At 38.5% G+C, this 22368-nt stretch overlaps 1 protein-coding gene across 2 annotated transcripts; it reads right to left on the minus strand.

The window, feature by feature from the left end:
• Positions 1 to 4800: 4800 nt before the first annotated feature.
• LOC309712749 (cadherin-related family member 1a-like) lies at positions 4801 to 19569 on the minus strand. 2 transcript variants are annotated; one of them, XM_082543810.1, is made up of 17 exons: positions 19385 to 19565; positions 18846 to 18941; positions 18344 to 18489; positions 18201 to 18251; positions 17844 to 17933; positions 17615 to 17701; positions 16278 to 16394; positions 14692 to 14835; positions 14526 to 14604; positions 14297 to 14397; positions 13046 to 13249; positions 12255 to 12407; positions 11432 to 11596; positions 10697 to 10764; positions 9153 to 9381; positions 8225 to 8479; positions 4801 to 6222 (listed from the first exon to the last, which is right to left on the minus strand). In XM_082543810.1, the coding sequence occupies exons 1-17, from the start codon at positions 19443 to 19445 to the stop codon at positions 5680 to 5682; spliced, it is 2589 nt and encodes an 862-aa protein (XP_082399936.1). In that variant the 5' UTR covers positions 19446 to 19565; the 3' UTR covers positions 4801 to 5679. The 2 variants fall into 2 exon arrangements, with proteins under 2 accessions (XP_082399936.1, XP_082399937.1); XM_082543811.1 differs by lacking the exon at positions 4801 to 6222 and adding an exon at positions 6658 to 6862 and having other exon boundaries at positions 19385 to 19569.
• Positions 19570 to 22368: the final 2799 nt, after the last annotated feature.

Consider the following 22368-nt stretch of genomic DNA (forward strand, 5'->3'; position numbering starts at 1 on the left):
TTTGTTCACAGCCATTGACATGTCGAAGAGGTTAACACGTGAGGAGTGGATCAAAATTGTGTTGATATCTGGTGAATGCAATAACCGGGTCATTGCAGCAGATTTCAATGCAAGACACCCGACGAGACCACCACAGTTAGCAAACTGCTTGCTAAGTTTCGTGAAACTGGTTCAGTGTTGGATTTGCCAAAATGTGGACGCAAGAAAACTGTCACTAATGAAGAAACATCAGTGGCTGTCCTAGCTTCATTCAGCAAGAACCCACAGCGTAGCACTCGCTGCACGTCACTGGAGAGTGGTTTGGTGTGGTATATAGGGTACAACAATAGTGGGTCCATTCTTCATCAATGGAAACCTCAAGGCCACTGGATATTTGAAATTGCTACATGATGATGTGTTTCCCTCTTTATGCACTGAAGCTGGCACGTTCCCTGAGTTTTTCCAGCAAGATGGTGCACCACCACATTATGGGTGCCAGGTCCGAGCATTCCTAGATGAACAGTTTCCTGGAAAGTGGATTGTTCGTCGTGGGCCAGTTGGATGGCCCCCAAGGTCTCCTGATCTGACCCCCTTAGACTTTTATCTTTGGGGTCATCTGAAGGCGATTGTCTATGGTGTGAAGATACGAGATGTGCAGCACCTGAAACTACGGATACTGGATGCCTGTGCTGGCATTTCTCCTGCGGTGTTGCTATCAGTGGGAGAAGAGGGTTGCATTGACAATCCAACACAATGGGCAGCACATTGAACACATTTTATAAGTGGTCAGAAACTTGTAAATAACTCATGAAAGAATAAAGTTACGTTGAAACCTGGTAGGCTGGTAGAAAGGTAAAGACGCAAGGAATCGAGATAGTGAAGTTGGATGAGTTTAAATACCTGGGATCGGCTATTCAAAGCAATGGACAGTGCACACGAGAGATAAAGAAGACAGTGTAGGCACCATGAAGCCGGTGGAGATGAGTGTCAGGGGTGAATTGTGATAGCAGCAAGAATGAAAGGGAATGTTTACAAGAGGGGTGTGAGACCTGCTATGATGTTTGGTTTGGAGACAGTGACCCTGACAAGAAGACAGGTGGTGAGGCTGAAGATGCTTAGACTTTAGTTGAGAGTGACTAGAACGGACAAGATTAGAAACAAGTCCATCAGAGGGACAGCTCAGGTTGAGCAGTTTGGAGACAAAGTTAGAGAGGCAAGGCTGAGATGATTTGGACATGTGCAGAGGAGGGATACTGGAGATATTGAGCAAAGGTTAGACAGAAGGAACAGAAGAAGACCATAGAGTGGAGGAGAACATACTCATGATTGGCATGTCAGAGAGTGCTAGGGATAGGATGGAGGTAGACAACCTACCATCATAACCCCAATAAGCTCAACAATTAACCCTTGTGTGGTGTTCATATTTTTGTTACTCAGCCAGTGTTCATGGGTCTGGTGGACCCGCTAGTTTTGGCTTTCCAAATTAACACTATCAAACAATTTTATGTTAAATTACTCAACAGATGTTTACTTCATCCCAATTACAAGCCATATGAACAGTAAACATGGTTAATTTTTTCCCTTTACCTTTGTTAGATCACATTTATGAATTAATGTGCTTCTCGTTTTTTTTTTGTTTTTTTTTTTTATAAAATGTTATAAAAACATAAATCAGTTATAATCAAGTGGAGTGAGTGGAAAGACAACACATTTACACGTGAAGCAATATGTTTCACAACTAAATGGGATCAGCTGCTCATCAATGGTGACATTAGGCCCAGGGTTGTAAAACAGGGGTAGGTGGTGCACATGTAACCACTGACTCATTTTAAATAGTTTAGGACAGCCAAACTACGGACCAGTTGCTAGGTTCGGCAGGGCTACAATAGAAAGCGAGGCGAATGCAGAATGAAATGGCTGGAGACAGGAATTTGAGCAGCAACAGTTATTATTTTGCACAAAAATGAAATAAACAAGACACAAATTCCACATTGACAGTAGTAGTGATAATAACCATAACAATAATAAGAAGAAGCCGGCAAAACAAAAATAACCCCAAAAATAGTCGTTTGAGCTCAATATTCAATTGTCTTTTTGTCTTTGGTCATTTGTCAAGTCAAAAATTCTTAGTCTAGTTCTTGTTCTCTTTCGTTTGTGGTTTGTGTGTTACCACTTGGGAGTCTCCGTCGAGGAAGAAGAGTAAGTTCCTCTGCAAAGTTCAGTCTGGGCTCAGGCTCGCCATCTCCATCCGGAGAGAATCCATTGGAATCCAAAATCTTAGTTCCTTCCACACGGACAAGGGAAAAAAACCTAGCCTGCACAACAATATTAACATTATTGTACACAGCCAGCTCCGTTTCTTCTCTTGTATCACAGCTATAGCTTTAGTTCTTTATCTCTTTTCACATTTCTTTCACATTACCACAGTAATACATTACATGCATGCTTTGAATATATCTCTCGTTATACATGAAATTATTTTAACCATGTAAACAACAAATGAATTTCTTGTTCTCTTTTTAACCATGAAATTATGATTAATAGGTATAACCAGCAAGATAATACATTTTTCCAATCATCCTTCGAGTATGCTAAACAAATCCTACCACAACAGCATTTCAACCGTTTTTAAACAGCAAATTACCACTCGCGAATCGGTATGAACAGAAGAAACAACTTTTAGCAACAGACTAACACATTATTAACTTTTCAAACCCATGGGCTAAACTCACCAAAATGTTAGAAAATTCCGCACGAGCTATCCGTGACCTGTCTCATCTATTTCCACGTGCGAAAAGATCTAGCTCATGTGAAATGATGGTCTGGTGTTTCGGAAGACGGGGCTAAAACCACCTTCAACCAATGAAAAAGGCATTTATCCCTTGTGATCCAGCAACAGAAAATAAAGTTTGCTAGAGGATCACACTTCCTTTTTTCAAAATAAATGTTTCTTTTCAAAATAAAATAATGAAAATACATTTATACAATCAAAACGAAAACAAGAAAAAAATAACAAAAGGTAGTTTTCTCTACTGGGTTACACACACACTTATCCCACACTGTCCTGATGGCAGCTAGCTTGTCTCTCTGCCGTCGAGCTGGTCTGTCGTCTCGGCTATCAAAACGGATAATCCTGGAAATTTTGTGGAAGTTTTCCAGAGACATTGATGCACGGAAAGGTTCTTGCCGGTTTCTGCATCCCACAGGATTCTGTGGATTCCCCTTTGGACCTGAAAACTCCTGCAAGGATAAGAACCCCAAAGTAGGCCTGCAGATCAATTTGGTCCATCTCCTTCCACCTCTCTCCAAAAACACACCTTCCTTCTAGATTACTGCAATCCAGAATAATTTTCTGGATGTAATCTGGGATGAAAAGCTCAAATGAAGACTTGATGTCCTGCACATGAGTAACTGTCAGCCGTGTTGGCCCTGGCTTATCACAGTAACAGCTCTGCAGGGTGGCTCATTTCTTGGGCAAGAAGACCATTCAATTTCACCAGTTATTGACATCCATATTTCTTCACTTGCTGTCTGGTGGGCTTGTTCTGGTCCTGGAGCTGGCTGCAGATGGGGTGCTCGTCTTCGTTTTGTTACTAAATGGTGCTCAACCTCATCCTCTTCTTCAAAGTCACTGTCAGACTCTAAATTTTCAGAAATGTGAAATATTCTGAAACCTCTTTGTCAACATCATCATCCGAAGCCACTCTCTCTTCCAAAATCAATTGGATGGCCCTCGCAGCAGATAATCTTTTGCCATCTTGATCAGTTGTGATAAAGAACCACACTGGCAAAGTCTTATTTATAGTATTATGCCCCTAATTTGCAGGTGGGACAGGGGATGATAAAATTTGGATCCCTCAAGAAAGAGGGTAAAATGTGTGGAAATGTAAGAGCAGACGGTGTTGATAGTTGAATTTTCAACAATGTTGCAACTTTGTGCGGAGCAGGAGGGGAAGAAAACACCATCAGCAGCACCAGAAAGGAGGAAGACAGAGTGTGGGAACACAGGACCTGCACTTTCAACACTTTTATTAGGCCTGGGTCCAGTGGACCCGAACACCTTGTATGTAATGTAAATGCGTGGGGGGAGGTACAGTATGAGGTCATTGAAAATTAGTTCGGATTCATGTTCTTCACAGAAAATAAGCCAAAGCCAATGAATTTCAGGTTGAAAAAATAATTAATTGTTTAATTTTTCTTTTGAGAAAAACTGAAAACGGGTCTCACAGACCCGAACACCATACAAGGGTTAAAAGAAGGTAAAGACTTCTATGCACTGGTCAAACCCATGGCTACAACTGTACTGGAATTTGGACATGGAAAGGGTGGTCACATGTTACCACTTACTGCTGTAGTATTAGTCATGGTGGTTCATCGATAGCCAGGTTGAGTTCCACCCTCAGCCATGAAAACAGTGACATTTACATTAGAAATTCACAACAACAACAAGAGACTAACAAAGCACAGCTGCTATAACATTGTGATTTACATTACATAACAGACTGACATTAGTCCCACGCTTGTTTGCACTAGTGATCCCTCCCCTTGCATTGCTATGATCTTCATAAGGCAAGATTAACCATAAAAACTCTAAGTACCAAAACATCAAAATTAAGCGCTGTACTTAAGCCAGTCCACTTAAGCCAATGCATTATTTGCAGTGAACTTTTCAACTATGGGGACAGTGTTGCTGTGTAAAAATAATGTATGTATTGTTTTCTTTATTTTAATCAGTGTCTTAGTTTTTGTGTCTTTACCACAACCCCAAAAAACTAAAAAACTACATCAAACCACCAGGACAAAATTGAGCACAGACCAAGATATTTTTGAATATTTATTCAAAATCAAGACAGTACAAAGACAGTACAAATATGTTACTTTGAAATACCAGGCAAGTGTTATTTATATGTAACATATATAGTTTTTCTAAACTTATTTACAATAGTAAGCTAAGATAGAATCAAGAACATCATATTTCTTGCAGTGATGACACTGTATTTGCCTACATTTGAAGGCATTTAAAAGTAACCTGGAAAGTAGCAGTGCAAAGACCCTACATTTTTGACACTACATTTAAATACCCATATGAATTAAGTGTCCAAGCAGCTTATATAAATAGTAATCTGAGCTTAAAAATTTCAAGCATATGACTGATTTTTATCAACAACATCCTTCAAGAGGAGTTAGACGGTCTAATTTTGACTTTGCTGTATTTACTGCATCATGATACAGCTGCGGTTTTGCCATGTTTACAGTGCTGTACAATTAAAATAGATCCACATCCACTTATATAAAAGCATTTTCTACAGTTACTCACTCAACAAAATAAAAGCAAGATGCTCTTACTGTGAAAACCTACAGTGGCACATTTTCATCATACAAAAGAGCAACTTCTCAGCTTTCAATTTCTTGTAATGCTTCTTAATGTTAAAATGATAATCCTCCTCAAGATGGCAGTGTGGTGAATTATCTAGTACTGTACTGCTGACTCAAGCTGTCTCCTGTTTTTATCTAAAGCAGGTCAACTGAGAATACACTGCAGCCCACTTCTATCTTGTCTTAAGACATAATTATGTAAACCACTCTCTTCTTTTGTTTGCTTGTAAATAACATAAAGGTAGGCTCACGTAACCTCATCATCACACAGAACTCGGATGAAGTGAGTTAAGAGCCATCAAAGAAGATATTTGTGCATTAAAGTTAATAATAACCTTGGTTGTTCTCGTGTATTTTCTGCTCAAGCTTCATTTTAAGCTCCGACACTAAAGCAGAGCTGATGTTTCCCTCCTTACGGCGGCTGGACTTAGCCTTCTTGGAGCCTTTGGATGCCAGTGCGCCAGATATTGTTGGGACTGCACGCAGCCTTTCATTGGGCCGCACGTTAGAGGGAGGTGGAGGCGGAAGACAGGGAGCAATGGGAGGTGGAGGCTTCAGCCGGGGGCTACCTGTCTCCTGCTGGAGGCTGCTCTCCGGGTTGGTTATGAGGAACTTTTCTCCAGGGTTGGTGAATTTGATAACAGGTATCTTGAAGGTCCAAGGCTGCTGGTCCCTGGGTCGCCTCTTAATGATGCGGCGTGCTGGCATGATCCTGTTGGACTTTGAGTTGCGCATGTACATAGCCGTAGAGATCAAGACAGTCCCTCCTACCAAAACACTAATGATAAAAGTGACCATGCCTAGAGCTTTTAAAGGATTGTCCCTACTTTTCATTAAAAAGGCTGCCATAGGCCCCTTGAGAGGAGTCTGTAAAAGAGCATAAATAAAACAGTTTGAACCTGAATTCCAAGTATTTGTCAAAAGCATGCAAACATGAAATTGGATGCCAAAGCACTGACAGAGGAGGCCCAAACAACATGTCTATGAACACTCTAGCACTTTCACACTCGCACCCAGACATCCATCTTCTGCCCTACAATACAGGAAAGCTAGCAACTACATATGTCTCTAATGTTTAGGAATGCGTCTGGCAGTGCGATGCATTAGGATTTCTCTTTGACTGACGAGGGCTAAACAATAATAATGACCAGTTCATGGGACCAAAAAAGTTTGTGGAAGTAAAAATAGTAAATAATAAAAAAGACTTTTCTTTCAATGTACACCGGTACTCTTTTACAGACCTAACCCAGCCAGTAAACATTATTTTAATGTTCATGAATGAAAATGAAGGAGAGGCATTGGTTATTTCTCACTTGACTCTGCGGACCACTTTAATGTAGTTACTCTCAGGGTTGATTCGGGACTTTTTCACTGCGTTACAGTACAGGATGGTGGATATGCAGATTGTTAGTAAAACAAGGGACGTGAGAATGCTCAAAAAAATTCCAAAAACAGTCAGCGGACGCTTGCTGAGGCCCATGAAGTATGAAACAACTCGACCTTTTATCTGAAAAGCACGATACACAACACACAAACAGAACCAAAAACATCATGGAGAGTGAAATAATGGATTCAGGATGAAAACACAAAAAGTATTAGAAAAATATGGATCAATGCAAATGAGCAAAAACTTCAAAGGATAATGCTAATGTTTATATCAATATTTCAAAGATCAAAATGAGTGTGAATTTTTCCATCAACAAGTAAAATGTGTAGCCATGACCATATATACTCACTGGCCACATCATTAGTCACACCTTGCCAGCACTAGGTTGGCTTTGGCTCTTTTGCCTTCATAATTGTTGTAATAATCCAAAGCATACATTCAAAAAGGTGCTGGAAACATTCCTCAGAGCTAAGTATTGATTTGATAGCGTCACACAGTAACTGCTGATTTGTTGGTGTCAAATCCAAGATGCAAATCTTCTGCTCCACTATATCCCAAAGGTTCTCTATTGAATGACTGTGGAGGTCATGACCAAGAAACCAGTTTGAGATGATTTGAGGTTTGTGACATGGCACATTATCCTGCTGGAAACAGCCATCAGAAGATGGGTACATATTGGCCATAAAGGGATGGACATGCGCAGTAACATTACTCGGATAGGCTGTGGTGTTTAAACAATGCTCACTTGGTACTGAGGGACCCAAAGTATGCCAAAAAATTTCCCCACATGATTACACCACCATCACCACCACCAGCCTGAACTGCTGACAAGGCAGGATGGATTGATGCATTCATGTTGCCCATGCCAAATTCTGACCCACCATCTGGATGCTGCAGCAACAATTGTGACTCATCAGTTTAGGCAACATTTTTGAGTCTCCTCTTGTCTTATTTGGTGAGCCCAAATGATTGGCTGATTAAATATTTGTGTTAACCAGTAAATGAAAAAGTGTAACTAACGAAGTGGCCTTTGACTGTTCAGTGGATCAATCCCAGAATGGTTAAAACTGTTTTTTTGTCCAAAAAATTTTTTATGATAAAACTTTGTTCTGAAAGGGAAAGCTACAAATTTAGAGTTAATTGGTTTTAAAACTCTGTAATAATTCATATTTAAAGCCACAAATTAGATTGCATTCAGAACCTGATAGTCCAGTTAGTATTAATGGATTTTTTTTCACTTCTTAGTAGGAAACTTTATTGTTAGTTCTGATCTTTAAATAAACTATAAGAAATTACCAGTGTTATCCTTTAAAGTAGATGAACTTAGTGAAATGTGACTAGCTGAAACAAGGACGCTGATTTAGCAGAAGCATATAGTAGCATGGCAACAGTCCCTATTGACTCATGTTAAAATGCACGTCTACAGCTCAGCTCTGGGACAGGAAGCACTGCAAGCATGCTCCGAGTCGGAACAAGTCTTACCGCCTCTGTGATATCGATGTTGACCACAGCTGTTGTGCTGAAGGACGGAGAGCCTCGGTCCCTGGCTTCGACCACCACAGACCACTTGCAGTCCTTCTGCTTGGTGATGTTCTGTACAATCTCCATAGACTTAATATAAGGCTTCAGCTTGATCTCGCCAGTGTCAGCATTGATGTCAAATGCATTGTCAGGATCTGCGGTCATGATGGAGTATTCAATGACGTTGTTTGGAGACTCCGCATCTTCATCCACGGCCTGTAAAAAGCATCATGCATCAATAGCGTTTAGTTAAAATGTAAACGAATAAATCTTTATTCTTAGGCTGTGATGTTTCTGTAAAATGCATTAGATTTGACATATTGCATGCAATATGTCGTTCTTTAACCTAGCTTTGGCACATATATGCATACATTTTAAGATGAGTCAATTTATCATCCGTATACTTGGCTATGGAATTGTTGTTTCCCTATTAATAATTTTAATTAGTCACACTGATTACTTTATAAGAAGTGTTTTAAACCAGGTATTAATGCAGAATATCCACTGCAGGCTTCAGATTTTCCTTAGATTTGAAATCAAATTTTATTTAATTTAGTTACACGTTTCTAGTTAATCCACACAACTGAATACATTTTAAACAGCTGTTTTTTGTAGTCTTTATCAGAAAGGCGCAAATAGTGTTTTTTGTATTTATAGCCATGGAATATTAACAAATTTAGAAAGCTCTACACACCAAAATCTTAGTCTTTTGATGCCAAATTATGCAATCATAACTTTTCTAGAACCAAAGCTCAATACATTGAATGTTTACTGTTATCTAAGCTCCCAAAACATTCAGTTTACAACAAAAAAGCTGAAACTTGGTGAAAGTAGAATCACAGATTAAGCTAAAAGAGACGAGATAGATCAATTTCAAAGCAAAATGTACCTCTATTTTGACAGGCGTGCCAATAATCATCGTCTTCTCCACGAGCACTTCATCAAATTCTGGCGCGTGGTCGTTCATGTCAGTGACTGTGACAAAGACTTCAGCCAAGCTGTACTTCCCCTCTGAATCTTCAGCCTTGACATAAAAGTTGTACTTTGACCTGACCTCTGCATCCAGGCTGGTCCAGGGCTGTGTGGTGATGAGGCCTGATGAAGCGTTAATGGAAAACCTGCAGTTCAGATCACACAGTGCATGAGTCACAACCACAGATGTCCATTTAGCTTCATCTCAACTAACCAGGCGTTTCTAATACAGGCATCGTAATTCACAGCTCAAGTGACAGATTTTCATTGCTCCCTGTGAATCTCTACATGACTCACACTTTGCTATAAAAAACAACTTTACAGCCATCGTTGGACAGACGTGTTGTACTGTAAGGCTTCAGATGTTAATCCAGTTGATTTAAAAAACGTGTAGGAAAAACAAACTTGTACATTTTTGCTGCTTATGCTTATTTGTTTGGGTGAAAAATCCTGAACCCTGATTTGCAGGGAGAATATGTTTAATGAGTTGCTTCCTTAAAGACAGATCTCCAGCATATGAAATGCATATGTACATCTGTAGAGAAATATTGATTTACACAATAATTGCCAAGTTTTTTTTTTCAATTTTGTTCTTATTGTTATACACTGTTTGTGTTTTCTGAGGATCTGGAACCACAAAGCTTCTAACTATTTTGTCATTTCAAACATTGTGAATGTATATTTGAGATTTTCAGACTTTCCAGAGGTTGTTTTAAAGTGATCACTAATCAGGAGAGCTTGACTATACCCTGTAGGGCTTAATTTTTTTTACCACCTGTTATATTTCTCTAACCTAAAAACACATTCATAACAATTTCAGGGATACAATAAGGAATAAATACTTGCTCGTACACACAGCAGGTTTACTCATTTTAAAGCTTGCCAGGAGCTTTCTGAGTGCCTTCTAGTTCAACATTGGGCATGCAGCCATTTTATTCAGCAGACTTTTCTGTCTTGTTTTTCGCTGTGAAATTTCACAAGTTTTCTTGGAACTGATAACTTTCACACAATTAACTCAGGTTGCAGCCTGCAGACAGGCATAAATTCTCACTTTCCCTTCGCTGTATGTTGCCTTGCTTCTCAAAGCTGCCGTTTCTGTGGCTCCAGCTGTCACATTGCATATTAATTGGCTCTGCCTATGTGAGATGGGCCAGGCTCTCTATTTTTAACCTACCAATCCAATTAGGAGATTAGCCAGCATCTTACAGCCATTTTAGAGCGAGCTGTTTGTGCAGCAGAGGGGCCGATCAAACCAGTTTCCCGCTTACCTCTTTCATCAAAGACACAAAGATGACTCAAGACTAGTGTCCTGCTGGCACTAAACACCCTGAGCCTCTGAGCATTTTTGACTCATACTTTCAAAATAACTTTAGGCTGTGAAATGCATTTTGTGGAAATGCCAGAATTAAAGATCTGATCAGAATGAACCTAAATTGGCAGCAATGAAAGGTTTATACTCACAAATCAGATCCTGATCCATAAATCGTATATTTGACTTCACCCCAAGACCCGGAATCTGGGTCGTTTGCCTACAGAGAAAAAAAGGAAGGCGATTATACACCTACATACTCCTACATACCACACATACATACTCATGCTTACACAACAAAATATTAAAAAATTACACTTTAAAAATTTTTAATTACTTATTTGGAAAATTACATCATAATAGTGTATAGATATGTAACTTAAATAAATATGATTACTTTAAGGTGACTGAAAATAATTTATTGTGTCATTTATTTTTACTAAAACCCCCTGTGGACAACTAGATAGAGTCTTAAGCTCATATACAGTGTGTTGCGAGGGGATGTTCAGCAAGCATCGGTCAACATGATTAACCTTGAAGCAAAATTAAGCTTTTTACTTCTCACTGCTTAACTTGGACACATTGCCTGGTTGCAGGGTTTCTACAGTATGATGACAAGCAAGGGACAAATGTGCCAATATATTTTTTAATAATCTCCCTCGATGAGGAGTAACATAGGACATATGCCAGATTGTGACATGGAGATAACAAATTTCATAACCAGGAGTAGCAAACTGAAGCAAGAGAGCGCTAAGCCTGTTTTTGTCTGGCACCAATCTGCTTTTATCTAATGAACTGTGCTGAGCAATATGCATTTAATAGAGGAAAGATGGATTATATAATCACTTTGATCAGGTTAAAGCTGAGTTTAACTGTGATTGACTCACTGTTACAGATGAAACACTGGAGCCTCCAGGAGAGTTCTCAGGGACCCTGGCGATGTAATACTCAGATGTGAATTTAGGGATGTTGTCATTTGTGTCCAGCAGGTTGATCACTATGTCCGCTGTTGCGCTGAACCGTTCGGGAGTGTCAATCTCCACTGCCAGGAGCTGCAGGAAGACACACTCAGAGTGATTAAATTAGTGCTGAAAGCTTTAGTCAACTCATAATTTTTTCAGGCAATTTTTGTTTTTTGTTTTGTGCATTTTATGTTCAATATAGGTATTTGTTGTGCCTGAAAATGAACAAATAAATGAATGAATGAATGAATAATCAATGAGTTCATGGATATACAGATATCTAAAGCCACACTGGCTACTCTGTGAAACTGTAAACCAAGCAAAGAAAATATTTTCAGATTTGATTTATGATTTTTAAAATTAATGTCACTGCAGTCAGTGAAATAAATCAGAGACTTGCTAGGGCGCTCATGTTGTTATTGCTTATCTACAGTCATATTGATAGATGGATTTCTAGCCTGGGTCCTTTACAAAGCACAAATGATTGGAGTAAATTATCTTTGTGGCAGTTTACAAAAGGTGAGCTATGTATTTATGTTGCAACATTCACAAAGTATTACTATACAGGCAAAGCTTAAGTTAATGAAAATGCAGTTAATTCATGGGCTAAAGCCATTAATCAAAATCATATTTCCTAGTAACCAAAAGAGATTACCCACCCAGTAAAATAACTAACAGGATTATTTCTTCGACACTTGTTAATAATAACGTATTGTAATGTTGTAATATTGCCCATACGGCGCCTCACCTTAAAAGAGAGAGTTGGCCCCTTTTCATAGTCGATGCCGGATGTGTCTTCCACAATGATGGTCACCTGTGCTTCATTCAGGACTGTCTGGGGAACCACACGAAGCACTCGGCTCGGCCCAACTAGCCTCAGTTTAAATTTGGCATTTGCTCCCTAAAAATGTCAGCACAATACAGAAATCCATTACATAAACTCACTGGTTCTTTTAGAACGCTTTTCTACTCTACCTAAGCACTAAAAGCGCTTTATACAACATGTCTTATTCACCCATTCACACAAACACTTTTTTATGCTTAAGTGCTTTCTGACATACATTCATACACACTCACACGCCATTAGATGCAACTTGGGGTTTGCAGTTAGCCCAAGGATTTCGCATGCAGACTGGAGCAACCACCAACTTATTATTAACATTATAACATAACTTGTGCTACCTCCTGAGCTGTTGCCACCACATAAATAAGAGTATAAGAGTGTCATGTAATGCTACATGAGCTATTATAAACAGGTAGAGGAGACTAACCATGGTGGCATAGTGAGTGACATTTTTACTTTCAATACTTTTGCTGGATATTTGCAACTTTGGGGCGGCATTATTGCACAACACGTTTGTTTTCACATATTTAGTTAACTTTGTACGTAATTTCTTTAAATGGATCTGTCAACTGGCTAATATTCTTTAAATTTTAATATTATTGCACCACCTTTGATCACAGTTATTGATTAGTAATAGCACACTGCTGCATGTCCAAGGAATGAATCAGATATTTGCAATTTGGGAATTCATGTACCTGATCAGAGTCGTTGACTGTGATCTTGAAGCCACGGAGGATCTCCCCTGCAGGTGGATGCTCATACATGGTGACTTCAAATTTGTTCTGTGGCCCATTTTCTCCATAAAAGGTTGGGGGATGGTTGTTGAGATCAACCACACGGACAGTCACTGTGGTAACATCATAGTCCTGGAGCTCATTGTTTGGGCCTATCTCAGATGCCTTCAGTTTAAAAAATACACAAGTAAATAAAATTATAGTCAATGAGAGTAAGAAGCACTGGTGAAAAAAGGTTTTCATGGGACTCTATGCAGTCCTGTTAAAAACTATTCCAGAAGCAGAAGAAGAAGCAGCAAGATGATTCTAATCAAATGCATTTATTTAACCGATCATCAGCGAGACCACCTCTGTACGATAACAAGTTTTGGAATTTTGCTGGTCTGGAGCATTCAGGTGTATGTTAACACAATGTAGCAACTTTCCTAGGAGTGGACATCCCAGAAAATACGCCCCAAGGCCGGGCAAAACCTGACAAACATGTTTTAGAAGGTTTGCCAGAGGAAAGTCTCTTCTGTCTAAAAAGAATATAGCAGAACAGCTTAGGTTCGCAAAGTTGTGTCTGAAGAAACTCCAAGACTTCTGGAACAATGTCCCTTGGCTAGACAAGATCAAAGTGAATGTTTGGCCTTAATCCACAGCACTACATCTGGTGAAAATCAAACACAGCATATCATCACAAACACCTCATACTGTGAAACACGGTGGTGGAGGGGTCATGATTTGGACTTGTTTTGCAGCCACAGGACTGGGACACCTTGCAATTATTGAGTCAACCATGAACTCCTTTCTATACTTTCTAGAGTCAAATGTGAGCCCAGCTGCCTGACAGACAAAGCTTGGCCAAACTTGGGTCATGGACCACGATGATGATTCTAAGCACAGCAATAAATCTACAACAGAATGGCTGAAAAGGTAAAGAATCAAGGTGCTGTAATGGCCCACTCAAAGGCCAGACCTAAAACTGATTAAGATACTTTGATTGGCACTTAAGAGAGCTGTGCATAAACAAATACCTGCAAACCTCAATGAACTGAAGCAATATTGTAAAGAGTGGACCAAACTTTATCCACAACCATGTGAGAGACTAATAAAGTCGTACAAAGAAAAAAATCTATCCGTTCAACTTATGGCTGCTGAAGGTGGTTTCAAAAGCTACTGCGGTGAAAAGTTTCTTTTAAAAATGAAGATAAGTAGAAAATAACTTGTTACCTTGACTTTGATTTCATACAGCTCATTTTTCAGCAAAGATGGAAAAGTTGTCAGGGTGATGCAACCACTTGTGCTATTTATGTCGAACACACCATCACTACCTGAAAGGTGTTGATAGAAGTTTTGTTTGAAATCTGATCATAATCTAAAAGAAGACACAGTAACACACTTTTGCCTTACAAACAAGCAACTAAATCTTGCACTTTTCTCTTTTTGCTATTGTTCTTACCATTAATAATGGAATAATGTATCGGGTTAGGATTGCCTTGGTCACCATCTTTAGCGTACACTGTGTATATTTCAGAGCCCTAGAAGTAAAAAAGTACATCAACACAATGGAGACAAAAGCAATAACTGAAATCAAATTTAATTCAGTGAATGCGACAAGAACTTACAGGAACAGAGACCTCATAGATGTATCCAAAATATGGTGTTCCTACAAAGTATGGAGGCATGTCTTGGGAATCAATAACATTAATTGTTACTGTGGCTGTGGAAGTCAACACCTGATGCTTCCCCTTGTACTTTCCACCTCCATCCTGTGACAACAACAAGGTAAAAGCAAAGTTACCACATGGCATAATTAGCTAACCCTTTATATTTAATCAAAGACATGGTTAAGTTTATTTTACATTTGGCCATGTTGGGATTATGGGATCTCTGCTACATGTTATCTGTCACAACAGCTTGAAGCCAGCTCACAAAAAACACTAAAAATTTAGTTTAACCAAAAATATACATTTTTTTAGTATTCTAACCTAAATGCTATGTTACTTGCACTTTAAAGAGATGTCTTGCTTGAAAAAGTTAAGAGTTTGTTTTTTCTTAACTTGCTAAAAATCACAAACTGCAGAAAGAACATGCATAAGATTTTAGATACATGTTCATGGTTTAGTATAATTTTAGAAGCAATTATTGTCTGATTTGCCACTTTAGTTCAGTGCATTGAGCTTGTGACCACGTGCCATACAACTGAGATCTGCTGGCCCGGGTTCGAGTTCAACCCAAGGTCCTTTGCTGCATGTCTTCCCCTCTTTCTCTGCCTCTGTTCTCCTGTCCTATCTTCACTGTGTCTATCGACTAAAGTTGAAAAAGGCCAAAAAAACCTAGGAAAAACTTGCACCTTAATAAAAATCAAAAGTTAGGCAATGAAATTCATTTTTAATTGGGAACACTATAATATAATATTTTTTATACATCATAGCTTTACCTTTTTAATAACTGGATTATCTACTAAATGTTACACAGCCAGGTATTTAAGTAGCCAGAGCCGAGGCTACAAAAAATAAACTAGCTTTCACCACCAACTATTATTCACAGTGATAAATTATACTTATTTTTGGGAGCAGGACTTTCAGTGCGTCAGCAGACCAGCAACTTAAAATCCCACCACTTCCCAACAGATTTTTTTTTTAGCTCCCTGTTCCCCTTTTTCACTCTTTGCTTTTCTCTCACCCAAATCAGTGAAGGTAAAACAACTTTTACTCTGAATCTAGTTCTGCAGCAGGTTTTTTTTTTCATATTAAAAGGAAGTTTTCCTCTCAGTCACTGCAATGGGTTGCTCATAGAACATAATTATGTTATGTGTGTATTTAGTATAATGTTGTTTTTGTTTTTGTTGTTGTTGTTGTTGTTTTGTTGTTGTTGTTTTTTTACAATATGCAGGATTTGGTTCTATATGAACAAATTGTATCAGAAGGAATGTTATTGATAAACTCCAATAACTAATTTTTAGATTTTATGTAATTTTCTACTTAGAATTAAATAATTTTAAACTGCAATTTCATTTATCTTTTTTAAACCCCATGATTGATGCAATTGCATGTCAAAAATACATGACTTTAAAGTTGAAAATCCTTTACATTTGAGGACAGAAATACCTGCAAACTAAGCTACTTACTGTGTTTACATGTATTAAGACCATTTGATTAAGCAAATAAAGGCACAACCCAAATGTAAAAGTGTCACAGTGACCTCTCACCTTTGCAACTACTGTCACAAAATGCGTTGGTGTGGTCTCAAAGTCCAAAGTCTCACCAGGTTTAACTCTGAGGATCCCACTGTGTCCATCAATGGTGAACTTGGTGAATGGGGAGGTCTGGTAATATAACAGTCACAGTTAATAAAGATAGTAGGAGTGCTTTATTTCGACTTAAATTTAGCAATGAAAACCAATAAAGCTAATTCTGATATGGTACCGATCAATTTTAGCCTGGCTCATTTTAACCTTGGCATTTCAGGGTAGCTTTGTCTCACAATTGACACATGGAGACTAACAACCACTGTGCTGTCAGCTGTTGGCCCAGACCAAACCTAAGCCCCTATTAAGCTTTCAATGCCATGCTCAAATGTAATTGAAATTTAATCCACTAAAGTAACACGATTTCCAGACTGCTCTATGGTATGAGATTAATCTTTCCCTGCATCACTGTCCCATCACTCATATGCCCTTTTCCTCCCTCCATCACGCGCAATGCTCGTGATGTCAGGTCGACCTCTGGTTATCCCTGAGTGTTAGGGTCATACAACGCTAGTTAAAAGTGTTGCTATTTGCTTATTTTGCATTGCAGTCTTGGTAATAAAAAATGTAATTGATTTTTAAATGGATTGCAAAGCAGAAATTGAATCAAACCATAGAAGAGCTTAAAAAAAAAACCTAGAACAAACAGAAAAATTAAGATATGAAAAAAATGAAATGCTAAAATTATGAAAAAAACCCAACTTGTTAACAGTTTTAAATACATTTTGGGCTCTAAGAGGATAAAGGTGTTGGCAGACTTCAGGGAGTATTCCAGGATGTGAGAGTTAAGAGAGCTGAAGATGTAAAGAGGTGTAAAGCTATAAAGAGCCCTCTCTGTGATTAGTACTCTCTTACAATCAACTCAGTATTCATCTGGACGCCATGTGCAACGCGGCTAAAAAAAGCTTTAACTTTAGCCTAGGTTACACTGGGTCACTTTTCAGCGCACGTGCTGCCGTAGAAGCCTAGCTGCTATATTTTGGAGAGTGCTTTTTTCTGACTGATGGCTCAGTAAACATAGATGCAGTAGCCAGAATTAATCAAGTATGATATTTGGATCTTTGTGCATTATATAGTTTCTAATTTGTGATATGTGGCTGGCATTTTTCACCTGAGTTTAAACAAAACTTCTTAAAATTCACAACAGCTTCTTTAACGTGCCTGAATTTTACTGGTGACTTTGTGCATCTTTACTTCAATTCAACTTCAAAAATATTTGCAATTTGGGAGTTACTACTCAAGTTGTTTTGAAGTTGCCATGGTAACAAAAGCACATTACAGTGAGGCTGTGAAGTTACCTGTAGATAATAGGAAACACTTCCTCCTGAGCCCATATCTTTATCCACTGCTTGGACTCTGTAGATGCTACTTCCTGGAGCAGTGTCCTGGGAAAGGAGCAAAAAGTTCAATAATTTTCAAACATTATTGAATTTTGATTATTTAATTAGTTTAACACTTTTATTACATTCAGGAAAAAACACTCTAGAATGCATGCATGTAACTGTATAGTTATTTTATATAATATACCTCTGGAATATCAATAATAAAAGGCAAATTTAGAAATTCAGGTGGCTCGTCATTGGTATCCGTGACAAAGACTCTCACTGTCTCAACAACCTGAAACACATGTGAAAAGCAATTACAAATTTCCAAAACAGCTGCTTTTGCTACAGCTTATAAAAAAAATGACATTGTTTGCAGAGAAATAATCTAAATAGCGATCAGAGAAAATGTCATGATGCACAGTTAAATAGATTTTACAGGCTGTCATGGCACTTTTTTGAAGTACTATTTAATCCTAATATTTATGATAGAGTTTCCAGTTAAATTGCAGTATTAAAATGTGACTGTAAACTGAATTGCACTGTAGCTTATAGAGCTTACTTTATTACGGCCATCCGTTATGCTCACGTGCACTGAGATTTCATCTTGTTTCTATGAAAAATAAAGATGTCACATCACTTTGAGCCAAAGTGGGGGTTTTGTTTGTGTGTTTCCAAACCAGGAGTCTTTATTAAAATGCTTACCTCTCTGTCGAGCTCCTGAATTAGAGTCACATTTCCTGACTTTGGGTCCACTCTAAAATATTCTGTAGAGCCCTTTTCAAAAGCAAGACCATATCGTACTGGATCTTCCTCCGGATCTGTGCCATTCAAGACATATATCTGTGTTCCTATGAGAAAAGAACACATACAGGGACAAAACCTTTGAAATGGGGCAGAAACGTGACATGTCTATATGCAGCACTAGTGTAAAAGGCACGTTTGACAGGTTAGGTCAGATGAGCCTCTACCCATAATGTTTTCTTCCCGTAAGACTGTGATGTACGTCACAATCCAAAAGATCTTATAGCGATTAGCTGGAGCCTTAGCACCATGTGAGATCATTTCATACAACACTTAGGCACTTAAAACACACATCTCAAACTACACTAAATGTAAAAACATGCTCAAATTATACCAAACTTAAAAATATTAAATTATAACAATAATAATTTTTAAAAAAAATGTAATTTTACGGGAGCCTTACCAACGGGTGTATCCTCAGAGATGCTGAACAAGGCCATATTTCCATTTGTACTGCTGGGACCATTATCGTAAAAATATGGAGCATAGTCTGATTGCCCTTTGTGATAAAAAAAAAATAAGAAAGAAAAAGACGATTCACATTATTTGAGCAGAAGAGAGATATAAAAGAAAAACAATGACCTAATCTAAAAGGAAGCTGCTCCACACACTGTACAAACCCCACAAATGTCTCTCACCACATCAAATTATTTTTCTCCTTAATTATTATTTTACAGTGAGAAGAGTTGCACTCACTTGCTAACAAGGGCAGGAATTGAAAGCAGGGAGGAGAAAAGAGTTAAATTAGAAATAATAAGGCTGTAGTATTAAGACCCAGACAAAAACGGCATTGCATGTTGAAATTTATGAAGTACAAGCAACATGAAAGTCCACACTAAGACAGACATGCCCTCTCTGTGTTAGAGGATTAACCAGATAAGTGCGAGGCAAGAAGTCTTAACCACACACAACAAAGACAGTAAAAGAAAAGCAGAGCCTTACCCGAGGTGAACTGAAGCATAAGGAGAAACAGTAAAGCATGCGTTTTCTTTTCTTTCTTCATCCTGGTGGGGAGGTAAGGCTTGGCTGGCTCATGTGGAAGGCTTGGTGGAGGGAAAGCGAGCAGTGAGTGTCGTGCCCTTCTTGAAGCGTCTCAGCAGGCTCAGAAGTAGGAAGAGGCTGGGACAGCGTCTCAGGCACTAATCCAGTGACGCATCCCTTCTCTCTGCACACATCTTCTACCACATTGCTCTCACTCCAAATTCTCCTGGATCATTGAGAGACGAGAGTTCAAGTTTCACACAATATGGTGTGATCATCGCACCTCGCCACACATATGACAGGCGCACACATGAGGCACAGAATCCATGTTTAGTCTGGAAACATTGATAGGAAATGTTTGCAGCTCAGATTTTTGTTTGGTTGTTATTATCAGCGGTTTGTTTTGTCATGTTTTTTTGTGCTGAGACGGGCCACCTGGCAGGTCACTAGGTTTCCTGGGGAAAGTAGACTGCAAGATCTAAAGAAAGCTTATTGGCTGTAAGTGCATGAGTGCAGCTAAGGCTAGTGTTGGTAAATGAGCAGGCAAGGTTGGCAACAGCGGGCAGTTTAGGCCACCTTGGCTATATGTGACTAATGGGCTTGTTAAAACCCTATAAATAAAAAGGAGAGAAGCCAATCACACCATGTGGGCGAACAAAAAACAAAAACAAGAACAAATAAAAAATAAAATAAATAATACAAAATTTAAACTGTAATATGTCCTTCCGGTATGAATTACCAGCAGACAAATCAGGCGAAAGACAAAGCATAATGCTCGATTAAGAAGAGCTGATTTTATGAAAGAAAAAAAAATTGACACTCTGAAGAGCAGAGTGGAAAAATCAAGTATGACGTTTTGAGCTTGCAACCTTGACAACAGTTAAAGAGAGAGTTTTGCACCATTTCATGTCATGTGACTGCACGTTTGCCTGTCATTTGAGCTACCGTGTTAACTGTATTCCAAGGTGTAGAGTGTGCACTTCCTGTATTCACAGGTATAAAAATAGTCCCTGGCTGAACATTTTCATTTAAGGCAGAAAAATGTTAGAGCACAAGCATAGAAACTCAGCATTATTAATTAGATCTCCTACATTCACAATAATAGATGTACAGTAGATTATATAATTTTTTTAATTATATTTTTCTATTTTAACATTTTGATTAAAGAGCTTGAGGTGGATTAACCAGTAGAAAAACATAAAAAAATTATTCTGATAAGTACCACTGTCAAATACCAAAATAATATAATATGAAAGAAAAGATCAATATGCATATGCCCTATACTGCATTATATTACTGGATCATTATTATTTATAATGAATTAGTTTGTCATTCTAATGTAGCTGAATATGATTTTATTTACTCATTTTGTGCATAGCTTATAATAATACTAATAATACAGCATAGAGGCCTTTTATTAAATAAATGGTAGAATAATTAGTAAATAAAGCTTTAAAATAAATTCGATGGAGTTAAAAATGTGAATCAAACATTCAAACAACTAACATTAAATAAAAGCACTTAAAAATGTCAGTAACTTCGGTAACTTCTGTTAAAGCTGTAACTTCTGTTAAGTAAGTTATCTATCTTATCCGGTGGTGCTGAGTATTGAACAATTCACAGTAGTCTTGTCCAGTGGCTTTTGCAGAGGAGATAACTGGGGAGGGGCTATACCACCCCATGCCACACCCCTGGACATAGCCCCTGCTTAGAGAGCAATAGACCTAACAGATGCCATCCTTAGAGTCATGCTGCTTGCTTGAACAATCATGTTTTTTAAAAACAAAACACTGACAACAGAATAAAAATAGCACTGATGACGCATCAGTTTCTACCGTGTCACGGGTTGAAGTGACAAAACGTCCAGCACAGATTACTGTCATCTGAACTTTTAATCACAAACTGCTTCATGCCTATTTTATGCAGCAACAGCCTTGGAACTCTACCAAATATTGGTCATCAATCTGAAAATGACTGGCAGTCACATATCCCCAGTAATGGCAGGTTTCTGCAAACTGGAGCTTTGTGCAGGCTCATCCATTATTGCCCTCTTTATCCCTCCCATCTGTGGGATTTTTCAATACACAGTATATATGAATCATACGTGTCCTAAACGTGAACATTATGTGAGATTTAAAACCATGCCTGACAGCTGCGTGCGCCACGTGCATGTGCTTTAATGAAACACCTGCATATTTACAGATGTTAGCATCTGTTGCAAGTGCCCTGGTTTGAAGGTTTAATTTTAGATGAACAGCCAGATGGTACACAAGAGGATTACTACACTAAGCCTTTGTCATCTGCTGCAACACGCTGACTGTTTATAGGGAAATACAAGGTGGACTCCCGCTGGTCTCAGTCTGGTCTGAAGTGGGGAGAGCTAAATAAACATAAAAATATTTAAGTTTGAGGTTATTTAGTTGCAATTTTTTTAGACCACAGTTTACACCAATTAAATTTACAAGGTGCCCTAAGCTTGTTTTACAGGTCACTGAACTTTATCGCTCTGACTTACTGGCCAGAGCAGATATTTTTACTGCACCGTCGACACGGCACGTAAGCACAGGTGTTACTAAGAATAGCAGCATTTCATTGTGTACGAGTGCACCTGTGGGCTGTAACAGTAACAGAAACTTCTAGAAAGAATTCAACCACGGTTCTACTATTTATCCCAGTGTTTCTGTAAAATGTAAAACTGAATATCTGATTTTCATTGCACTGGATCCCAAAATTTGCTTTGCTATCTAATAACTTTAGTCAAGTGACAGAACATGTATTTTGGAACCTTAAATAGAAACTATAATCCTACTTAAGAAGAGCAAGTTTTAGAATGGTCTAATCTTAAGGGCTGCAAAATTTGAAACAGTCACACAGCAAAAGATCTATCTGTGCATGTTCATGACTCTCTCCCCCCATATTTTTCATAGCCGCATGAATTTGCATGC

The sequence above is a fragment of the Aulonocara stuartgranti genome, assembly GCF_965226115.1.
Source record: "Aulonocara stuartgranti genome assembly, chromosome: 8".
NCBI classification, from domain to species: domain Eukaryota; kingdom Metazoa; phylum Chordata; class Actinopteri; order Cichliformes; family Cichlidae; genus Aulonocara; species Aulonocara stuartgranti.

Excerpts from the sequence above, each read along its gene's own strand:
- LOC309712749 (XM_082543810.1), bottom strand. The coding sequence starts at position 19,445 with ATGAAGAAAGAAAAGAAAACGCATGCTTTACTGTTTCTCCTTATGCTT. Across the intron at positions 18,490-18,845 it reads CTCTGAGGATACACCCGTTG|GAACACAGATATATGTCTTG; the intron begins GTAAGGCTCCCG and ends CTTTTCTCATAG. Across the intron at positions 10,765-11,431 it reads CCAGTGTTTCATCTGTAACA|GCAAACGACCCAGATTCCGG; the intron begins GTGAGTCAATCA and ends TTTTCTCTGTAG.